An 18,691-nucleotide genomic window follows, 5' to 3' on the forward strand; every position below is an offset into this window, starting at 1 on the left:
CTGTGTGAGATCGTAACGTTATATGTATTAAGGATTTGCGAGAAAAAAAACCCAATCACCAGTTTGAGACTCTTGTGTCCTACATTCAAATACTGTATAAACTCACAACCTAAAACAATGAAACTGTAATTGCCAGCAGTAGGATTGGTGTCTTCAACAAAGGAGTCTAACGAATTAAGAAGCAATGCTAACTAAAATACACTGACAGATGGCAACCGTGTTTCTGTTCTCCACAATGCAGACACACTTTGTCTGATTATTTTTTCGTTAGGCCAGTTAAAACAAAACGTGCTATTAAATCTGCTTTGGCTTCCTTGCCACCCACCACACACTGATACTGGTTTGTGGTGTCATTAGTGCACTTTTTAGATCATTAGGAAGTGGGTGTTTAGGTGTGCTGTTTTATCTAGATTTACTTATCTAAGCTTCATTTGAAGCGATAGGCTGCCTGCAAGCCTGTTGTAACCTGCAGGCCTCCAGCTGCATCAGTACACCTGTTGGCTGAAGCCTGCCCTGGCTGCTTCCTGTCTATGGGCGACAACTCATGAAGCGACTCTCATGTCTGAGAAAAGGAGGCGGCTGCTGCCACGTGCTAAACCCTAAAGCAACACCTTCATAGGTTTTTATTACATGCGGCAATCCCAGGAACTGACTCACCATGGAGTGGATGCCAAGGGGATGTTGTTGTGTCAAGTGTTTGTTGATATCAGGAGCTCCTCAGCTTGGGTGACAGTGGCACTCAGTGTTTTCACAACGATTTGGCTCTTAGTGACTCATGTCAGCGCTCAGATGTAGTGTGATGAAACTAAAATTCGTGTGGGTAATTGGTTGGAAAATATTGGCCTCTGAGTTTCCAGAGACTGACCATGGCTCCTTTGTTTTGTGTTTGCAGGTATAACTGAGTTTTCACCTAGGGTTCACTGCTTTAACTAGCAAGGGATGACTGGTAGTCCTGTTTCCTCGTATGCAGTAGTTTCATTGTTAATCAATCAGGTAGTAATTTCATTATAACTCATTCAGGTGTTGTGCACATACGGTCATACTCTGATTAATGATGCCTGTACTTTGATTGTGCGATATGGGATGTATTAGCAGACAGACTGACTTGCCAAGCAAAAGAACATCAGGGACACCGTCTGTTTTGGGATGGGGGCTTGTCCTGAAACTCCACCCACACACCCGACTTAGTGTGTTTTGTGTGTACAGGCTGCTGTAGATAGCTGTCTTTTGAAAAGAAAATTTGCTTAGTCTCTATGACCTCCAATCCTGTTGCAGAAAGAGGCAATTAAACTCACCTAAAAGTGCACACGCTCTGCATTTTTAATGGCAAAAAGCTGTGGGGACTGTTCCTGCTGGCAGCCACACACACAAGGGTGTTGTTCCTCTTTTTTCCCCTTTCTGCAATCTCGCCTGATCAATGAATGGAGGCCTTTTGCTGAGGCTCTCTCTGCCACCATGCAACTCCACCCACAGCTTAATAAAATTCCATGTTAATCAAATAACCTCTTGTCTTTGACTGGCCTGGAGTTCCCTGTGTGTCCCAAAGCCATTCTGCACGTCTGGAGAGAGTTGAGAGCAGGCAGGCAGGCAGCTCTGAGGTAGCTGGGTGTGGGCTCTGCTCTCTACCCATAAACCAAAATTATGTGGACTGAAGACTCATGTTTCTGAACGCCATGAATCAGGACATTTAACTCATAAAGCAGCCAACATGCATGGCTATGAGTAATAGGTTCCATCAGATTGTACAATGCAAGCCTTTTACTGGCCATGTTTCTGTACCTGAGTCTTGGGCTGGCATTGCTTTCTCTCTTTAGTATAGCACTGCTGGGATTATACATTTTCCCATGGAAGCCTGGTCTGTTTTGTGTGATGGGTGACATTTGGCCTGCACCTTACCACTCAGCCCTGGGCTGTTCTATTGAGCACAGTATTCCAACCCTGTTGCCCTTATCTTCACCCCCTAAATAAATCCTGCTTGGAGAGAAGAGCGCCTTATCTGGATGGGCTGCCCCCTCCCCAGTCATTGTGCTTTAGGCAGGCTTCTGAGAGCCAATCTGAACAGACAGAATTCCTGACATTGTGATGTGAGAGCTCACAGACGTTAAGGGTCTGAGCATTGTCCATTTATGTTTTTATGTTGGCAACAATCAATATCTTGCATCAAACAATTTCATCAAATGATATGTTTGAATTGAACAAACTCACCTGAGTTGAAATCTCTTTAAGTTAGAATGAAAGAGATGGCGTGTTTGTCGATTTGTGAAAATATTGAGTGGGCCCTTAAGTGGTAGAGTCTGTTCATTATTTGGTATATTAGAATAGTTGAGATGATAGGTTGGAACTTGTTCTGCAAGGGCTTTGCCTCTATTTGAGATATGTAAAGGCCTCCTGGCACAGTCTTTGCTCTTACTTTGACACTTGGGGTGCATTAGCTTCCCTGTGTTTTGATCCCTCTTTCATCTGTTATTTGGAATCTGTAATAAGAGTAATTACAGGAAACTGCAAGACTAGTAAACCAGAATTGTAGACATTCGATTGACTGTGTGAATGCTGAATGTACATGTTAGGGTGAATGCTCTCATTTTGAAGTGATTTAGAATATAATTCCTAAATCAACAACACTAGTTGTTAGTAGTTATAGTTAATAGTTCCTGTGGTAGCTTGCTTTGATACAAAAAGGCATAATTAGATCTCATCCATTCATATATGTGTTTAAACTTTGACTTGTAGCTATGAGCTAATTTACAGACGCTTGCTTTATTAAATGACTGAGATAATGAATGTGTTAAAGTCATATTTGCTGGTTAACACCTGCCAGTATTTGCCACTAAAATTAGATTTCGTCCCACAGCAATATGTATGTTGACTAATTGAAGGAGGTGCTTGTTATGTCATTATAGCTAGTTAATGGTGCTGTGTGGCAAAGAAGCTATGGAACAGAAATTGCTAGTGTGAAACATTTTACTTGCTCATGTCAAAAGTTTTTTGTTCCTTCACCTCCAATTATGGTCCTGTGGCCACAGTTAGAATGTGGCATGTTTTCCATTTCAAACAAAATTCAGCCCAATTCTCAGAGTGTAGGCATTCAAAAGCTGAACTATCATACAGCAAAACCAGGGTCTACAAATGCTGACCATGAAGAATTTTTGTACAGGAAGAGGGACGGTTTTCAGTCACAACTACCTAAATTTGACCCTTGGTAATGATTTGTAGAACCATTTTACTGCTGTGCTTCCTAATTGCCTTACATAGTCAATCTGCTAAAGCCCAATTTCAGTAATAACAATCTTTGTCTTGCCTTGTCTGCATGTAGAATTTCTGCTGTTGTTCTAGCGACCTTTGCCTTTTAATGGACAAACCTTACCTGCAAGGTGTTGTCAGCACTGATAATGCAGCAATAGTGAAATTGTATTTGGTTCTAGACAGATCTGAATAGTTTTGACACAAGGAGATGATTGTCAGTCAAGAGTATTTACACTACATGACATTTTTCCAGTACTTTTTACTTGACATATAAAATCAAATTAGGCCTAATCAGTGTAATTTGCTGTAACTTATTCATTTGAAGCAATGTATAAGGTGACCCATTATCATTCGTAGATGGACCAATCTGGTGGATTTCTGTATTTCAGCCTGTTAAGTTGCGTACTGCCTACAGTTTGCTTATGTTGCCCAGCCTTGTTATTGTCTGATGGTAATGCAGCTGCCAGGAGACACTGATTTGGAAACTCATGCAGGAATCTTGGATGTCGCAGCTTCCTTTAATGCACTCCCATTTTTTGCAAAATGGTCCCTGCTTACAGTTACTTTTTACCCTGCAAGGCTGATGTACAGTAACTCCGACATTAAGTAAAAAAATGACAACATTTTCTTTGTTGTAGATTATGTACTTGTGCGTGTTTCAATTCTCTGTAAGTTGATTTTCGTAACATCCTCCCTGAAAGAGACAAAAGCACTTTAATAATTTCTGATATGCTTTGGAAAATAGACAGGAAGTATGTAAACAATATGTAATTTGTAGTTAATTGGCTACAATATGGAAGTCCATTTTTAATGATAAATTACATCTCCTTGAGTTAAAAAACATGTATATGTGGTAACGGTTATAGTCAGCATTGGATCCATCCCCATTGTCAGACAGGTTCAGGGCTGTCAGTTGTAAACTGCTCTCCTCAGCTTTTCAGCTATGGGAACAACAATTGGCTGAGCTATTTGTAGTTCTGCATTCCCTCAACAGACTGATTATGTGCAGGAATGCATACTAAAAAGATCCAGTCTTTTAATAATGGAACGCTTTTGCCTTTGATTCACCCATTGAACTTTCCTGTTTGTCTTTAATCTTGTTTCTTAAAGGGCTATAGGCCCAGTTAGTTTGTCCCACTTACAAAGGACACTGCAACCCCTGTCCAGTGAAGATGGTCCAAGTGAACAGCGTTGATGTTTTAATAAGATGGTTATTTATTAGGGTGAGGTCAGAAATCCTGGGCAGAGCAGGCAGGACAGCAGAGTTTTGCTTGAGAATCTAGAGCTCGGTCAGTGGAAACTCGTGAGTGCTCTCCGCTGTTGGAATAACTCAATTATATTTTGACATGAAAGCATTTGTGACAGTGATTCTCGCTCACTGGGACCTCATAAGGAAATGGAATGCCCCTGTTTTGCCACCCCTGGGTTCACTGTCACTGCCATTTATCCAGTGGAGTTGTTAGATATGCAGTCTTTCTAGGTAAGTGGGATTTCCTGTCAGTAGATATTATATACAGCAGGAGAATGCAAAAGGAGTTTGGGCCAAGTACTTAGTCTAAAAAACTTTAGTGAATCTCTAAGTGGTAGATTCCAAAGTGTACCACATTAATAAATCCCAGAGCAGATGGATATGTATCCCCTTAGATGTCCACTTCTATCTGACTGCCTGCACCTGAAAGTTAGCAGTCAGGAAGCAATGTAGTATTTCATGCTTTGAATGGCTCCATTAGTTTGTATGATCACATTTGTGTTTACACTGGCACGGCCTGCGATGGAACTGCCTTTATTTGCATGGCAAACTGAATGGCTGTCTGCACAATTGCTCACATGTGGAAAGCATATTGTCTTGAAGAGGTGGCAGAAAAGGAAGTGAGAAGTAGGGCTCGACTCAGGCCAGTCCACATGCCTTGTGCTGGCATGCAGAAAGGGATGATGTGGCTGAGTCTCCCATGGAAATTGTAACTCAGACTTTAATGTCTGGAAAAGAGCTTGTGTGTTGTGTGTGTGTGGATTTTTCTCCACTAAAGCTTAAAGAAATAATTGCCATATGTAATGTCAACCACTGGCTTGTGCGTTTTGTATAACTATATGTTTTTTTTACATAATTACCACATTTCATTAATAGGGTGATGAGATGGTTTTTCATATTATTATTTAGTAATCCTAGGGATGTGTCGCCCTATGACTGAAGCAGCATCAGCAGAAATAGGATAACATGGAGTCCTGCAAGCTCTGATTTGTTTTCCCAGCGATTTCTTTTCCTAAGACTGCCACATAATGAAACGTAGCCTGTGCACTGCTACCGCCCAGTGCTTAAAATTAAAGAGTTAAATTTTATTTGCTCTGTTTCTAATAAGGTAGATTACATAGGATATTATGTACATTCCATTTTCATTCCATTTATATTTTCACTTACTTTTAAAATGTGTTAATATTGTCATATGCTCTTGCCTGGTTGATTCAGCTATACCTGCAGTGAATGAGGCAAGCTCAGAGGCTAAAGGCTAGATCCACATACATTTAGAATTTAGACCCTTTTTGTATTACTATTTATCTGCACTACTGCAGCATTTTTGTTCTGCATTGTGTTGCACAGTTTTATCATTGATGCCTTTTTCCCTTCTGTTTGCCTGGAAAGCAGACAGAAAGACCTGAGCCCTTGGAAATTTCAGAAGTGTGGCAAAAGTGCTTATCTAGGAACAGTTTCACCTCTGTAAATTACTCTGAATTACTAGCTAAGAAAGAGCTTTGTCAGTGATCCTGGACCATCAGCCTCATATTTGTTAGTGTAGCCTGGAGCTGATTTTGGGCTGAGCCATATTGGTGCTCTATCTGGCCCAGCTGCAGAGTGGTCTGATAGCTGAAGCCAGATTGTGACGGATGATGTTTGGTTACTAACCCTCAACCTCGATGATTACAAACCAGTTAGTAGAGCTTACTTGTGTTTTGTATTTATATATTGAACCAGATGACCCTGCCTGTGTGTGGATAGTGTTTTTAAACATGGAGATGAGCATTCAGGTACACCTTTTGGGTTGGCCAATATGACTATATATACTGTGAGAGAATATAGATTTGTATACAGGTAGAGATTTTGGCGTACTGTAAATACTGTGGTAGCTTTTTTTTATTATCTCAGGGTGGCCATTGTAGATGGTCTTTGATATCAATGAGGAGTAATATATTATGGCAATAATGGATTTTTTAAATGTTTTTTTTCCATCAGTGTCAGGTATTAGTATGCTGGAATAGCCAAAAACACACTTAATTCATAATTTCTCAATTGATTTTCCCAAAAATCTACTGTATCACTATATATTATTGTGAAAATAATTACAGATACTGACACCCCCCCCCCCCCCCCCCCATACCTTGATGCAGTCCGTCTTTCCGTGGAGATAGCTGACACCACAGCAGAGATGCAAATGCTGAGATTCAAAGCTGGAACAGTTGCTGCTGACACACCCAGTACTGCACACTCTTACTTGCTTACTGCTTTAAATTGCTAATTCAACATTGGACGGTTTGTTCCTTAAATCCACTTTGTTTTACTTAGCAATTCAATTCTTGGTTCTTTTTTTTATGCCACAGTGTGATTTTTCACTTGCTAAAGCTGGTTCTTTTGTCACACTGGTGTTTCAGTAGAAGACTCTTAGCATGGCTGTCTTCCGATTTTTCTTTGTTTTTTCCTTCATTTGTTCTTCTATTGCACTAGCCAGCCCCACATGTACCAGCCCTCCGCTCCCTCCTCCTTTCCGTCATAGAGTTAGGCACTAGTGCTGATTGAAACTAAGACTCACTATGTGACTCTGTACTTGGGATGGATTTTTTTTCCTCCCTTCCTTCACTTTTTGTTGAGAACTTGTTTGGCCACATACCTAAAATAGCTCTCTGACGTGTACAGTCCTGTTAAGGAATGTTACTGTGGCTGTCCAGAGTTCTCTGCGGCAGGAAGTTATGCAAACGTGCATTGCTGAGCACAGAGCCTTGTGATTAGGGTCCTGAAGGACTCAGTTCTTATGCTTTTTTTTTTCCAGTGCAGGCTGGCTGGATACTGTATGGCCAACAAGGCCCCTTTTCTCTCCTAGCCCATGGTCTGTCTTATGTAAATTTTCCTTCCTGAAAGCTGACTTTTAAGTTTTTTTTTAGTTGAGCAGAGGATCCCTCTCAGCTCAGCCATGTGTGTTGATCACAACCTACCCTCTCATTAATTTCCCACATTCTGTCCCCGTGAATGTCTACGTTGCTTTTGTTCTTCCCACCAGCCGTTCTTCACCTCCCATTTTTCCTTTTCCCCTCCCATCTGCCTTTTTCCCTGCTTCCACCCATCCCGCAGGGCGCTTGCTTGTTTTATGTCTCATAGGGGGGGGTATGGCCCTGACCTCCACTGCTGAGCAGAAGCAGCCGAGTTACTTAAGAGGATTCCTCGCCTTGTCTGAGCTGCTGATTCACCATGTGTCATCATTGTTTTGCTCAGAGATGCAAAAAGAAATATGTCACTATTTAATAGATCATTCACGATACAGGAATGGCAGGATTCTTGTTATGATAGTGAGTTAAGAGATGATGTAGCTTATGTCAACAAGTAATATAAAGTTATTTATTTTATAAACAGATCAGCTGTAATATTTATTGCTGACCTTTTTGAAGAAAGAAAATGTAGGCTAGGTGACCCTTGGCAAAGTGTCAGAAGATGCTTAGTGTCAACATCTGGCTCACACCCGCTAAAGGGAATGCATAACAAGTTCAAGAGCTTGTGTGCCTGTCTTCTTTTAGCCATTCTGGATTATGGAAGATTAGATTAAATCCACAATCTACAATCCAATCCAGACAATCTAGCCTGTACTGTATGTATGTAGATCTATTATTAGTTTTCCAATATTGTAGCTGTCACAATTTGAAATGGGTATTTATGCATGGTCCTTTTTCAATGTTATTTATCGACACCATCATTCTTAACCCCGTTTTTACAGCCAATGATGCCATTCAAGTTGTCATGAAAGGGATTCTAATGAGGGTCAGAAAGTGGTGAGGTGGGAGTAACTTCTGTAACTTCAGTGGGATTTGCAGCACTGTATCGTAAAGTCACACATATTACCTCACTGTACGGTTATTGTTAGGCACCACCCTGTTGCCTTATTCATCAAAAGGTACTTAGTTTCCTCAGTTGCTTTTATTAGAAACTTTGTGACCGGGTAGGGAAATTCTGAGTTTGATCATCCAGCCAAAATCAACCAGGGACTTGCTTTTTACATCAGCCTTTTCCTTTTGCAGATACAGTGTAGAAAAGCTGTAGAACTGCAAAACTGAAGCATTCCTTTTCACAATGTCTGTGTTTGCTTACTGGCTTCAAGGTTTTCCAGTTTCTCTGATCAGCAGCTGACTCAAGCCCCCAGACGTAACAACCTCTCTCAGAATGTGCACTTTCACCTGTATGATTATCAGTAACATAACTTTGACTCCAATAAAACCAGACACGCTTCCTTAGTTCTTTTGGCAATTGACTTTGTTACAGTAAGTGATACTGCAGCCTCTTATTGAATCACAAATGAGGACTTAAGATATTAGTTCAGCCTATTCCAACATTTGTTTGAAACAGCAGAATTTCTTTTTCTTAATTCCTCACATGCATTTATAGATGCACAGCATGATTTTTAAAGATTTTCTGCCAGAATGTTAAAGGGGTTTACAGCAATGATTTTGAGAATTTAAATTGACCGTAGTACTATCCATGGCAGACTTTTTGTGGTGCCATTGAATGAACAACTGCCCTTTAAGATCCTTCAGTGGATCTGTTATTAATCACTTTAAGAAACGGTGAATGTTTACAGTAGCACTGAAATCCGGATATTTGTAATAAGCTAAAACCCTCCTAGACATTATTAATGTAATCCAGGCTGGAAGCCCGCTGCCAGCTTTGTGCAGAAGTCTGTTCAGAGATGTTCTACAGAGGCCAACAGCTTGACAGGACACAGTGTTTGCTTTTTACATGTTGTCTGTGATGCCGCTGAAGTAGTAGACACTGTAGCTTTGTTTGCCTGCTTTTTAACCCTTCTCCTCTCCCCTCAGGATGGCTTGGACGCACTGGTGTATGACCTTGACTTTCCTGCCCTGAGGAAAAACAAGAGCATTGACAACTTTTTGAATAGATGTAAGTAGCTCACATCATGCTTTTTCCCTTATGTCCTCCTTTAACATTGATCTGTCCATGTCTTTCACTTGAACCACTGGTGTTTGCAGACCCTGTTACATATGGGTATAAGCCTAGGCTCAGAAAAGAAGGGTGTTTTTGGGTCACTGCCTCTATGTAGGCTTGGACACAATAGGTGTCTGCTGCTTAGTGTCCCCAACAAAGGGGCATTCATAAATGGCTGGTGACCCACATGATGCCCATCGTGATGGATTCTCTTTTTCACAGTGCCCTCAGACTGGGGGACCCCCATAACTATGTTTAGACAGCAACAAAAAATACCAATCCGAGGCTGATGGTGAGGCTGAATGTATCTTTCCTTAACAGATGTAGATCTAGTATAACCGCCCAATTCTTTTACATTTCTTGGAAATTGCAACTATCATGTTACAGTGTTTATCCCAGAACTTGTTCTTGCAAAGCCAGCAATGTCTGAGGCGGGGGCAGGGCATCAGTGTTATATCTCTGGGGATATATGTCTTTCATTTCCTGAATTACATATAGACAAACATATCATTTACGCAAAACACCTATAACCAAACTGAACTAAACAACAACCCCTCCCTTTGTGGCATGTTTTGTAGCCTTCACTTTTCATTTTCCTTTAGTTTCTCAAAGAATTCTCCCCCAGTAAATAAACGTTGCACTGTGTTCATGTGCGTTGGTGATCAGGTTGTGGCGGCTTTCATGGGGAGATGCTTGCTGCTCTGTTTGCACTTTCCACTCTATGCTGTGGAAGCACACAGATTGTTGCTTTTTCCCATAATCATGTTTAAAATCTATAAAATTTGAATGACTTTAGTTAAGGTGGTTGCTAAATTAGTGGGGACAGCCTGCCTTCATAAGACAACGGTTGGGAGAAAATGTATAAGGCTTAACAGTTTATTTTTGTCCATGTTATGAGTGCAGTCTTAACAGCGCTTTTAAACATTTTTATCAGTTTGAGGAAAACTAAAATTCAGCTTTTCATATTCGATAATCAACCCGAGCTACTGTAAACCCTTGGGCTGAAACTGCCATTAGACATCTCCTCAATTACTCCTGGTACAGTACTTTTGTATATAGCAGTGTTGGAAATGCATTGATGGATATGGACTAATGGACTAGCTGTCTTGAAACTCTGGTCTTCAGTGGCATGCTTTGCCTGAAGGGCTCTTTACTCTGAATTCTCTCCTCCACGCATTGTACTTTGCACCCCTATCACCTCAGCTGGTTGCTCTACTGTATGTATGCTGGGACCGACTGGAAATAATCCTCCTCCACCCCCCCACACATGCAAGTGAACATAAAACAGCAACATAAAATCCTATTTGTACTTTTTCTAAACATGGTTTATATATCTTTTTGGTCTTCTGGGATTTTTGATGCAGGGATCATGATCCCAGAAACCTATGCTCCGAGTGGAAATGACTCACTCTTAAATGTTCTTATTCTAATAACTCAGGCCTTGCTTTTTATTTTTAGATCAATTGAACTTGAATGCCCCCGCACTGCGTTCCCGTGCCAGTTGTGACCCACGTGAATTGAATATTATCCTCCTAGTTCAACTATGACCAAATTTGGCTTAACAGTGAATACTATCTCCCCTTGGGGAGCTAGCATTGTTACATCAGGAAGAGGCCGACTCTCAGTAAGCAACAAACTTTCCCTAAACGGCATCTCTCAGCTGTGCAGAGGCGCTGTCAGCTTTTTCTGCTCAATTTGCCAACAGGCTGGATGTTCCGATGAAAGTCAACCTCGGCTATAAGTAGACATTACGTGACACCTAAATGATGTTGGATAATAAAAACTGGGTAGCAGTGAGGTCATCTTCCATATAAAGTGCAACCACTAGAAACTGTAATAGACAAAATAGACAGGAAGTTATGAACCGATACCTGTAAAATAGAACCCACATTCTGCTCTCTCAGCTACCTTATACTGTATTAACTTGAAGTCGCTGTCTGTCTGTATGTTTTGTCACCATACCTGTGATCTGCTGTGATGCTTCAATGAACAAGGCTAACGATAAGACTCCTCTTAAAGGTTAATGCAATAACTTAAGCATAGTAGAGTTCTCTGTTTTCTATTAACATCTGCCTTTCCTTGTTTTTTTTCCCAGACAAGGAAACCATTAGTAAAATTCGCGATCTACGCATGAAAGCGGTGGACTATGAGGTGGTTAAAGTTATTGGGAGGGGAGCTTTTGGAGAGGTGCAACTGGTAAGAATGCTGTTTTGTGTTTCCTGTATTGTGAATAACACTGTCTATAAACCTTTTTAAGAAACTTGCAATAGTACAATTGAATTAAGCCCAATTTTATTGTTGCCTCTTAATTTTTTCCAGGTAAGACACAAAGCCACAAGCAAGGTATACGCCATGAAGCTGCTGAGCAAGTTTGAGATGATCAAGAGGTCGGACTCTGCTTTCTTTTGGGAGGAGAGGGACATCATGGCTTTTGCTAACAGCTCATGGGTGGTGCAGGTATGATGTGGAGGCATCTAAAACCTACTTAACCTAGTGTGATATTATGTGCAGGCCACAGACTTTATGTGTAAATTTGAAATTTATCACTAAGAGATTTGTTCACTTTTCACTGACATTTTTCTTTTTTATTAATTGTTTAAAACATTATTTCTTCTCTTTTCTATTCTGCAGCTCTTTTTTGCATTCCAAGATGACCGCTACCTCTACATGGTGATGGAATACATGCCCGGTGGAGACTTGGTTAACTTGATGAGCAACTATGACGTCCCAGAGAAGTGGGCCCGCTTTTACACAGCTGAGGTGGTGCTGGCTCTGGACGGAATCCACGCCATGGGCTTCATTCACAGGTAACAACAAAACTTCTGCCTTCTCCCTGTCCCTTTTTATAAAGTGGTTACTATTATTTTACACACTGAGCTCTGTGCGTAGCTGCGATGGTGGAAAATTCACAGCATGACAGTTGTATTAAATAGTTTTCGCTGTTTTCCCATTAGCTTGCTGGAAGTTGCAGTGAAAGGAATTTTCAAGAAGACATAAATTCTGCTCTCTCAGCTCCCAGCCTCCTTCATACCTCATTACATCTGACCTATTGCTGCAGAGCAGTGCAGCACCTTCACATAGTCTGATTTCGTCAGCAATGTTTTTCTAGTGGCACCCTCAAGCAGCTCTAACCTTAATTGTTCACATACAAACGTGCAAAGTGCTTCAGTTTTCTCGTTATATGATGTATTGTTTGTTTGTCGTATATGCGCCTTGATATCACTTTATTTTTGCCTTCTCAGGGACGTGAAACCTGATAACATGTTGCTAGACAAAGCAGGCCACTTAAAACTGGCAGACTTTGGGACGTGCATGAAAATGAACAAGGTATCACATTTGGTTTCCAACAGGAATGAATGTTATCAAACCACACACATCAAAAATATTTTAAGGATAAAATTGTAGGTGGTTTTGCTGATTATTTAGTTCTATGAAAAACATTTGAAGCTTTTGACAGGCAATTATTTTGATGGATTAAATATTACGAAAAGGTATTAAAATTGTGATTTTATTATGTTTTTCCTCTTCAGGATGGTATGGTACGATGTGACACAGCAGTGGGAACTCCAGACTACATTTCGCCTGAGGTACTGAAATCCCAAGGAGGAGATGGCTATTATGGCAGGGAGTGTGACTGGTGGTCAGTGGGAGTGTTCCTGTACGAAATGCTAGTTGGTGAGTGTTTGGTTATTAATAGGTCATAATGCCCATTAATAATGTGAAGTTTGTGTTTTTTTAAAAATAACAGCAAAAACCCTGGATCATTTTTACCTTTCTCTCCATTATAAAAACGTGCGATTCTGAAGCTTTCCTGTATATTTGTTTTATGTTCATGTGTATGTCCCTCCCAATTTGTTCTTACATATCAGTAACCCATGGCTCGTTTGTCCTGCGTTGTGCACAGGCGACACTCCTTTCTATGCAGACTCCCTGGTGGGGACCTACAGCAAAATCATGAACCACAAGAATGCCCTGACCTTCCCTGACGACAGTGACATATCCAATGACGCCAAGAATCTCATCTGTGCTTTCCTGACTGACAGGTTGGATAGTGGCAGACTAAGTGCTGGATTTTGAAGAGGGTTCTTATCATAAGACCCTTACCTTGTTTAGGCATTGATTGTTTTCCGGCTTAGAGGACCCTCAGTGGAAAGAATCTTGATTGAAAATTAAGATGTGCCTCTTTGCTTTGAGATATTTTAAGAACTGCTTCTACTGGTATTATGAAAACCACGCACATGATTGTTGAAATGATCAAGGATCAAACTAAGTATGTCCTCCCTGACCCCCACAGGGAAGTTCGACTTGGCCGTAATGGTGTAGATGAGATCAAGAGGCACCCTTTCTTCAAGAATGACCAGTGGACGTGGGAGAACATCAGAGAGAGTAATAACATTTTCACTGTTAAGATTACTGATTACTTTCACACCTCCCATTTTATTTGTCAAGTCTGCTCACTGTCACTGCAATCATGTAGCCAGCGATCATGTTTTCCATTTGACCTACTACAGACAGTTGCAGGAAATTCTTGTAGACGAGCCATTCATTCAGTATCCTTTCCAAGACTAAACGTGATTCCTGCTCTGAGTAATAATTGGCAGCACAGCATTTTTTGAGGCCAACGACGGGGGAGCAGTCCATCGCAAATGTTAATGCGCCAGGATTGACACTGGAGCAGAAAGAGATTAGAAATGAAGGGCTAAATCCAGGAGCTATACTCAGTTCTTTAGTGGCTTTATATTTAATACTTTACTAGGCCGAGGTCAGCACTTTGGTGTTGGCCACCCCTGTCGTTCCACTGGCTGACCAGCTCTGCTAGCTGGCTGGTTTCCCTCGTTTTAAAGAGGGATTCAAAAGAGATATGTGATCCAGAAAAAAACTCTGTGTAGAGCAAATTGAAACACTTGTTTCTGTGTCTCTTATCTATCGGGAAGGTAATCTACCTCATAATACAGTTCTGACAGGTAATAAAAGAAAATATCTGGAAAATAATAGAGGAACAAGAGAAAAATAAATCATCTGCTCATCATCTTTTTGGGAGTGTGTTTTGAAACCTGTGTTTTAAATTTTGATTGCCTTTAACACATAGTGACTTATTATACGTAATGAACTTTGGTGGCCTTTTTTTGTTTTTTTTAATCTTGTTTTATCACAAATATTTTTGTGCCCTGTGCAGCTGCTGCCCCAGTAGTGCCTGAACTGAGCAGCGACATTGACACAAGTAACTTTGATGACATCGAGGAGGATCGGGGCGAGGAGGAGACCTTCCCCATACCAAAGGCCTTTGTGGGCAACCAGCTCCCCTTCGTAGGCTTTACTTACTACAGCAATCAGCAGTAAGTCTGCTGGACTTCGCTCCACACCGTGTTCTTAATCAATGTGCAAAATTGTTGGTTTGATTCCTTGTAACACTAAATTGTCCACATAATTGCATACGATGTGGAATATTTTACAGTGATGTATCTATGACATGATACATTGTTCAGTCAACATTTCACATCCTAAACTGACTCGTGACTTCAATTGCAATCCATAGAGTTCACGGTTTCCATGGTAAAAATCAATTTATCATAGTAAACATTGTTTATATATGTTATTTTGGAGCAAAAGTCACAGAGACAAACTCTTCTGTTTGCCTGTCAATGCTCCTATAATTTATAACATTGCTCTATATACTTATTTCTTCTGTGAAGAAATAGTGGTAGTTGTTAGTTTTCACTCTGAGCAGAGGTTTAAAGATAAATCAATAATATAACTCTTCTGTTTCCAGCCTTTTGCGCAGGTCCACCACCACCACAAAGGCCAGTGACAAACGTAGCAGCTCCACAAAGGAAGACAAGAGTCATGTGAGTAGACAACAGTAATTTTTAAGAAGAAAGTCTGTGAGATGTAGAATATCTGCCAATTTTTCGGCTCCTCTCATGACTTCTGACGTCTGTATCTATGAAGGTCTGAGATTGTTTATTGTATGTTTCTGTTTAGCTGGAGAACCTGCAGAAAAGGATCTACCAGCTGGAGGAGCAGCTCCACAGTGAGATGCAGCTGAAGGATGAGTTGGAGCAGAAATGCAGGTATGGAACAGGAGATTTATACATACACAAAAAGGTAGATGCTAACTAAGACATGATTCAAATGTTTTGGTCTCATAGACAGGCTGCGTTACAGAGAGAAGTTTAGTGAGAACATATATGTATTTACTTCTTTAAAAAATTATTTTATTGTTTCTAGTTAAATTGTGATATTTGTAAATGCAAACGGGTTCATAGAAAAGTTAATATGACATTTTGGCAATGTGTTCTCTAGACTTTTGTACACAGCAATGCACATGCGATGAAGTTCAACTGATTGTTATAATAGACATTTAATGTATTTTTCTCATATCCTGTTTTCCCCAGGACATCAAACACCAAGATTGACAAGATCATGAAAGAACTGGATGAAGAGGTTAAATACTGACCCTTTCTCTCTCTCTCTGTCTCGCTCTCTCTCTCTCTCTCTCTCTCTCTCTCTCTCTCTCTCTCTCTCTCTCTCTCTTTTCTAATGGGCAAATTTTGTTTGCTGCTTTGATTGCAGTTATATACACTCACTGCATCTACAGCTTTGTTTTGGTAATACATTTAAATGGCGTGATGATAAAATCAAACGATGAAGCTGAATAGATGACTCTTTAAAATGTAGGGGCTAGATTAAGGATTGGTTTCTTCCTGCCACATCACAGCTGCTCTGTGTTTCCTTGCCACAGGCAAACCTGAGGAAGAGCGCGGAGGCCAGCATGTCTGTGCTGGAGAAGGACAAGATCATGCTGCAGCACAGATTCACCGAGTACCAAAGAAAAGCTGACCAGGAGGCAGAGAAGAGACGCAATTTGGAGAATGAGGGTAAAGATAAAGAGGTTCTGCTGACGTATGATTCAGACACGTTGCAATTAAAGTATAATTACAGAGTGAAGCGGGGATGCAGTCAGTATTTGAAAATAGGCTTGTTGCATGTTAATGCCCTCATCCTCTCCGTATCATTTGATCTGGTTAAGACATATGCCCCAAATGGATTACCTGGTATCCTGGTGTGACCTTCAGCTTGCTCACCGCTAAATACAGATCTAGTTAACTATTAAACCATGCACATGTCTCTCTGACTTTCCCTCGTAACAGAAGACAGCACCAACTGGATTGACAAGCTGTTAGAATTAAAGACTTGATATTCTGTGTCTGTAATTTAACATGATTTTAATCAGGAAATTGTGGGTGGGATTTTGTTAGGGGTTGAATGGGAGCTTAGATGAGGCCCTGTGTAATTAATTTCCCATCTGTTTTTTTTTCTAGTGTCAACTTTAAAGGAGCAGCTTGAAGATATGAGGAAGATCAGCCAGAACTCTCAGGCCTCAAATGACAAGATTGTCCAGCTGCAGAATCAGGTATATGGTGGACACACACACACACACACACACAGAGTCTGGATGAGTGGAGGACAATGCAGTAAACTTTATTTTCTCTCCCGGCTACTCTCTGTTTTGATTGACAGCTGGAAGAGGCCAATGACCTCCTGCGTGCAGAGTCGGACACAGCAGCGAGACTGAGGAAGAGCCACACAGAGATGGCCAAGTCCATGAGCCAGTTGGAGAGCTTGAACCGCGAGCTGCAGGAGAGGAGCCGCGCAGCAGACGGGGAGAAGGCCCAGCTGGAGAAGGAGCTCCTGCTTCTTCAGAGCACCCTGGACTCTGAGAGGAGGAACTACAGCCAGGGCTCCGAGGAGATCAGGGAGCTCGGAGGTGACCCACTGACACACAAATGATGACGCTGAAAAATGAGAATCCAACAGTAAAATCCATAACGGCATGAGCAAATCACAGTTAGCAGTGTTAATATATTTTTTTAAATCCTACATTAAACCATCTCTGTGAGGTTCCAAATAACCAGTCTCTGATTTATCTGTCAGCCGGTTATATTTTAATGGAAACAAGCTTATGAAGGTCAAGAGGGAGGGAGTGTGATGGAGGGACATTGAAGTGTTTTTTTTGTGGTGAAAGTTATAGATTATCAGAAATCATGAACTATCTGAATGGCTGTAAAAAAAAAAAAAAAAAGGACTTTGCAGTGAAAATGCCAGCTTCATATCATAAACACGATGATGGTGACCATTTGTCTTTATTGTCCGTTCTCAGCGAGAATGGCAGGGCTGCAAGAGGACAACAAAAGCTTGAAGCTCAGCCTCTCCAAAGTGGAGGCAGAACGCAAACAGGCCCAGGAGAGGAGCAATAACCTGGAGAAGGTATACACAACAAGTACTAGTATTTATGCATATTTAAGTGCTTCCACCCTGTAACATTTTAAGAACTGCTGTCATTTTGTGCATTTGTGATTAGATACCAGGACAGTTGTGCCTTCACCTTGCTTTGTGTTGTTTGCCTGATCATTACTCCTCCCCATAGGAAAAGAACAACCTGGAGATAGACCTGAACTACAAACTAAAGACCTTGCAGCAGCGTCTGGAGCAGGAACAGACTGAGCACAGGGTGACGCGGGCACAGCTCACAGACAAATATGAGTCTATTGAAGAAGCCAAGTCAGCTGCCATGAATGGTATGCCAGTCCTGTGTCAGAGCATGCCCATCTCCACCGTTTTTCACTTTACTTTTTCTATTTGGTTCTTTTATTTTTTCTAGAATCATACTTGAACTTTTCTGTCTCTTCATTTTTATTGCCTCTCCACCTTTTATTTATTCAACTTCTTTCTGACACCATCTTCCTCTTCCTGTTTCATCTTTCTTGTCTACCATCCGATCAGACTCACCTGCAGGGGATGTTTGGGTGAGAGGAATTCAAGGAGTGTAAGCCAGTCAGCATGTCAGGACATTGCCTCATTGCATATTAAAGCTGGACTCTAAAGCTGTTTTTGCAATAGGATGAGTGATTCCGGGTGATTTTTATTGCCTTTCTTGTTGTACATGTTGGAATAGACTCCAGCCTCTCCTTGGCAAATTTCTTCCATGACAACTTTCACTTACTAATAATTAAAGCTCGTCATTGTCCACGTTCATCAAAAAGTATTTTTGTAAAAGGTTGAAAGACATTTTTTCATCTGGATTTCATGCCGCCATGCATTCACACATTGTTGTGTTTCCAGCTCCAAGAACACACTGTTCTGTAGTTCATAGAAAAAGCACCCTTGGAACAAATACAGCTCAGAGTATGCCCTCAGTAATAGAAAATTGTGAGAAAATGTGCATTAGCTTCTGATAATCTGATTTTGTTT

The 18,691-nt window shown here is 40.9% G+C and overlaps 1 protein-coding gene across 4 annotated transcripts in view; it reads left to right on the top strand.

Annotated features, from left to right (window-relative positions):
• The window catches only part of rock1 (Rho-associated, coiled-coil containing protein kinase 1), a 29,052-nt gene that overhangs the window by 1,008 nt on the left and 9,353 nt on the right, over positions 1-18,691 (top strand). For 2 of the 4 annotated variants that reach the window (XM_070918171.1, XM_070918168.1), the window contains exons 2-18: positions 9,313-9,394; positions 11,535-11,635; positions 11,759-11,896; positions 12,071-12,246; positions 12,682-12,766; positions 12,970-13,114; positions 13,344-13,482; positions 13,734-13,825; positions 14,616-14,775; positions 15,210-15,285; positions 15,422-15,510; positions 15,835-15,883; positions 16,182-16,317; positions 16,762-16,853; positions 16,961-17,207; positions 17,601-17,707; positions 17,868-18,018. In XM_070918171.1, the coding sequence (XP_070774272.1) occupies positions 9,313-9,394; positions 11,535-11,635; positions 11,759-11,896; positions 12,071-12,246; positions 12,682-12,766; positions 12,970-13,114; positions 13,344-13,482; positions 13,734-13,825; positions 14,616-14,775; positions 15,210-15,285; positions 15,422-15,510; positions 15,835-15,883; positions 16,182-16,317; positions 16,762-16,853; positions 16,961-17,207; positions 17,601-17,707; positions 17,868-18,018 (2,065 nt within the window). The remainder of the gene's footprint in view (positions 1-9,312; positions 9,395-11,534; positions 11,636-11,758; positions 11,897-12,070; positions 12,247-12,681; positions 12,767-12,969; positions 13,115-13,343; positions 13,483-13,733; positions 13,826-14,615; positions 14,776-15,209; positions 15,286-15,421; positions 15,511-15,834; positions 15,884-16,181; positions 16,318-16,761; positions 16,854-16,960; positions 17,208-17,600; positions 17,708-17,867; positions 18,019-18,691) is intronic. The other 2 variants (XM_070918169.1, XM_070918170.1) reach the window with 1 other exon arrangement.

The sequence above is a fragment of the Enoplosus armatus genome, chromosome 14 (assembly GCF_043641665.1).
Source record: "Enoplosus armatus isolate fEnoArm2 chromosome 14, fEnoArm2.hap1, whole genome shotgun sequence".
NCBI classification, from domain to species: domain Eukaryota; kingdom Metazoa; phylum Chordata; class Actinopteri; order Centrarchiformes; family Enoplosidae; genus Enoplosus; species Enoplosus armatus.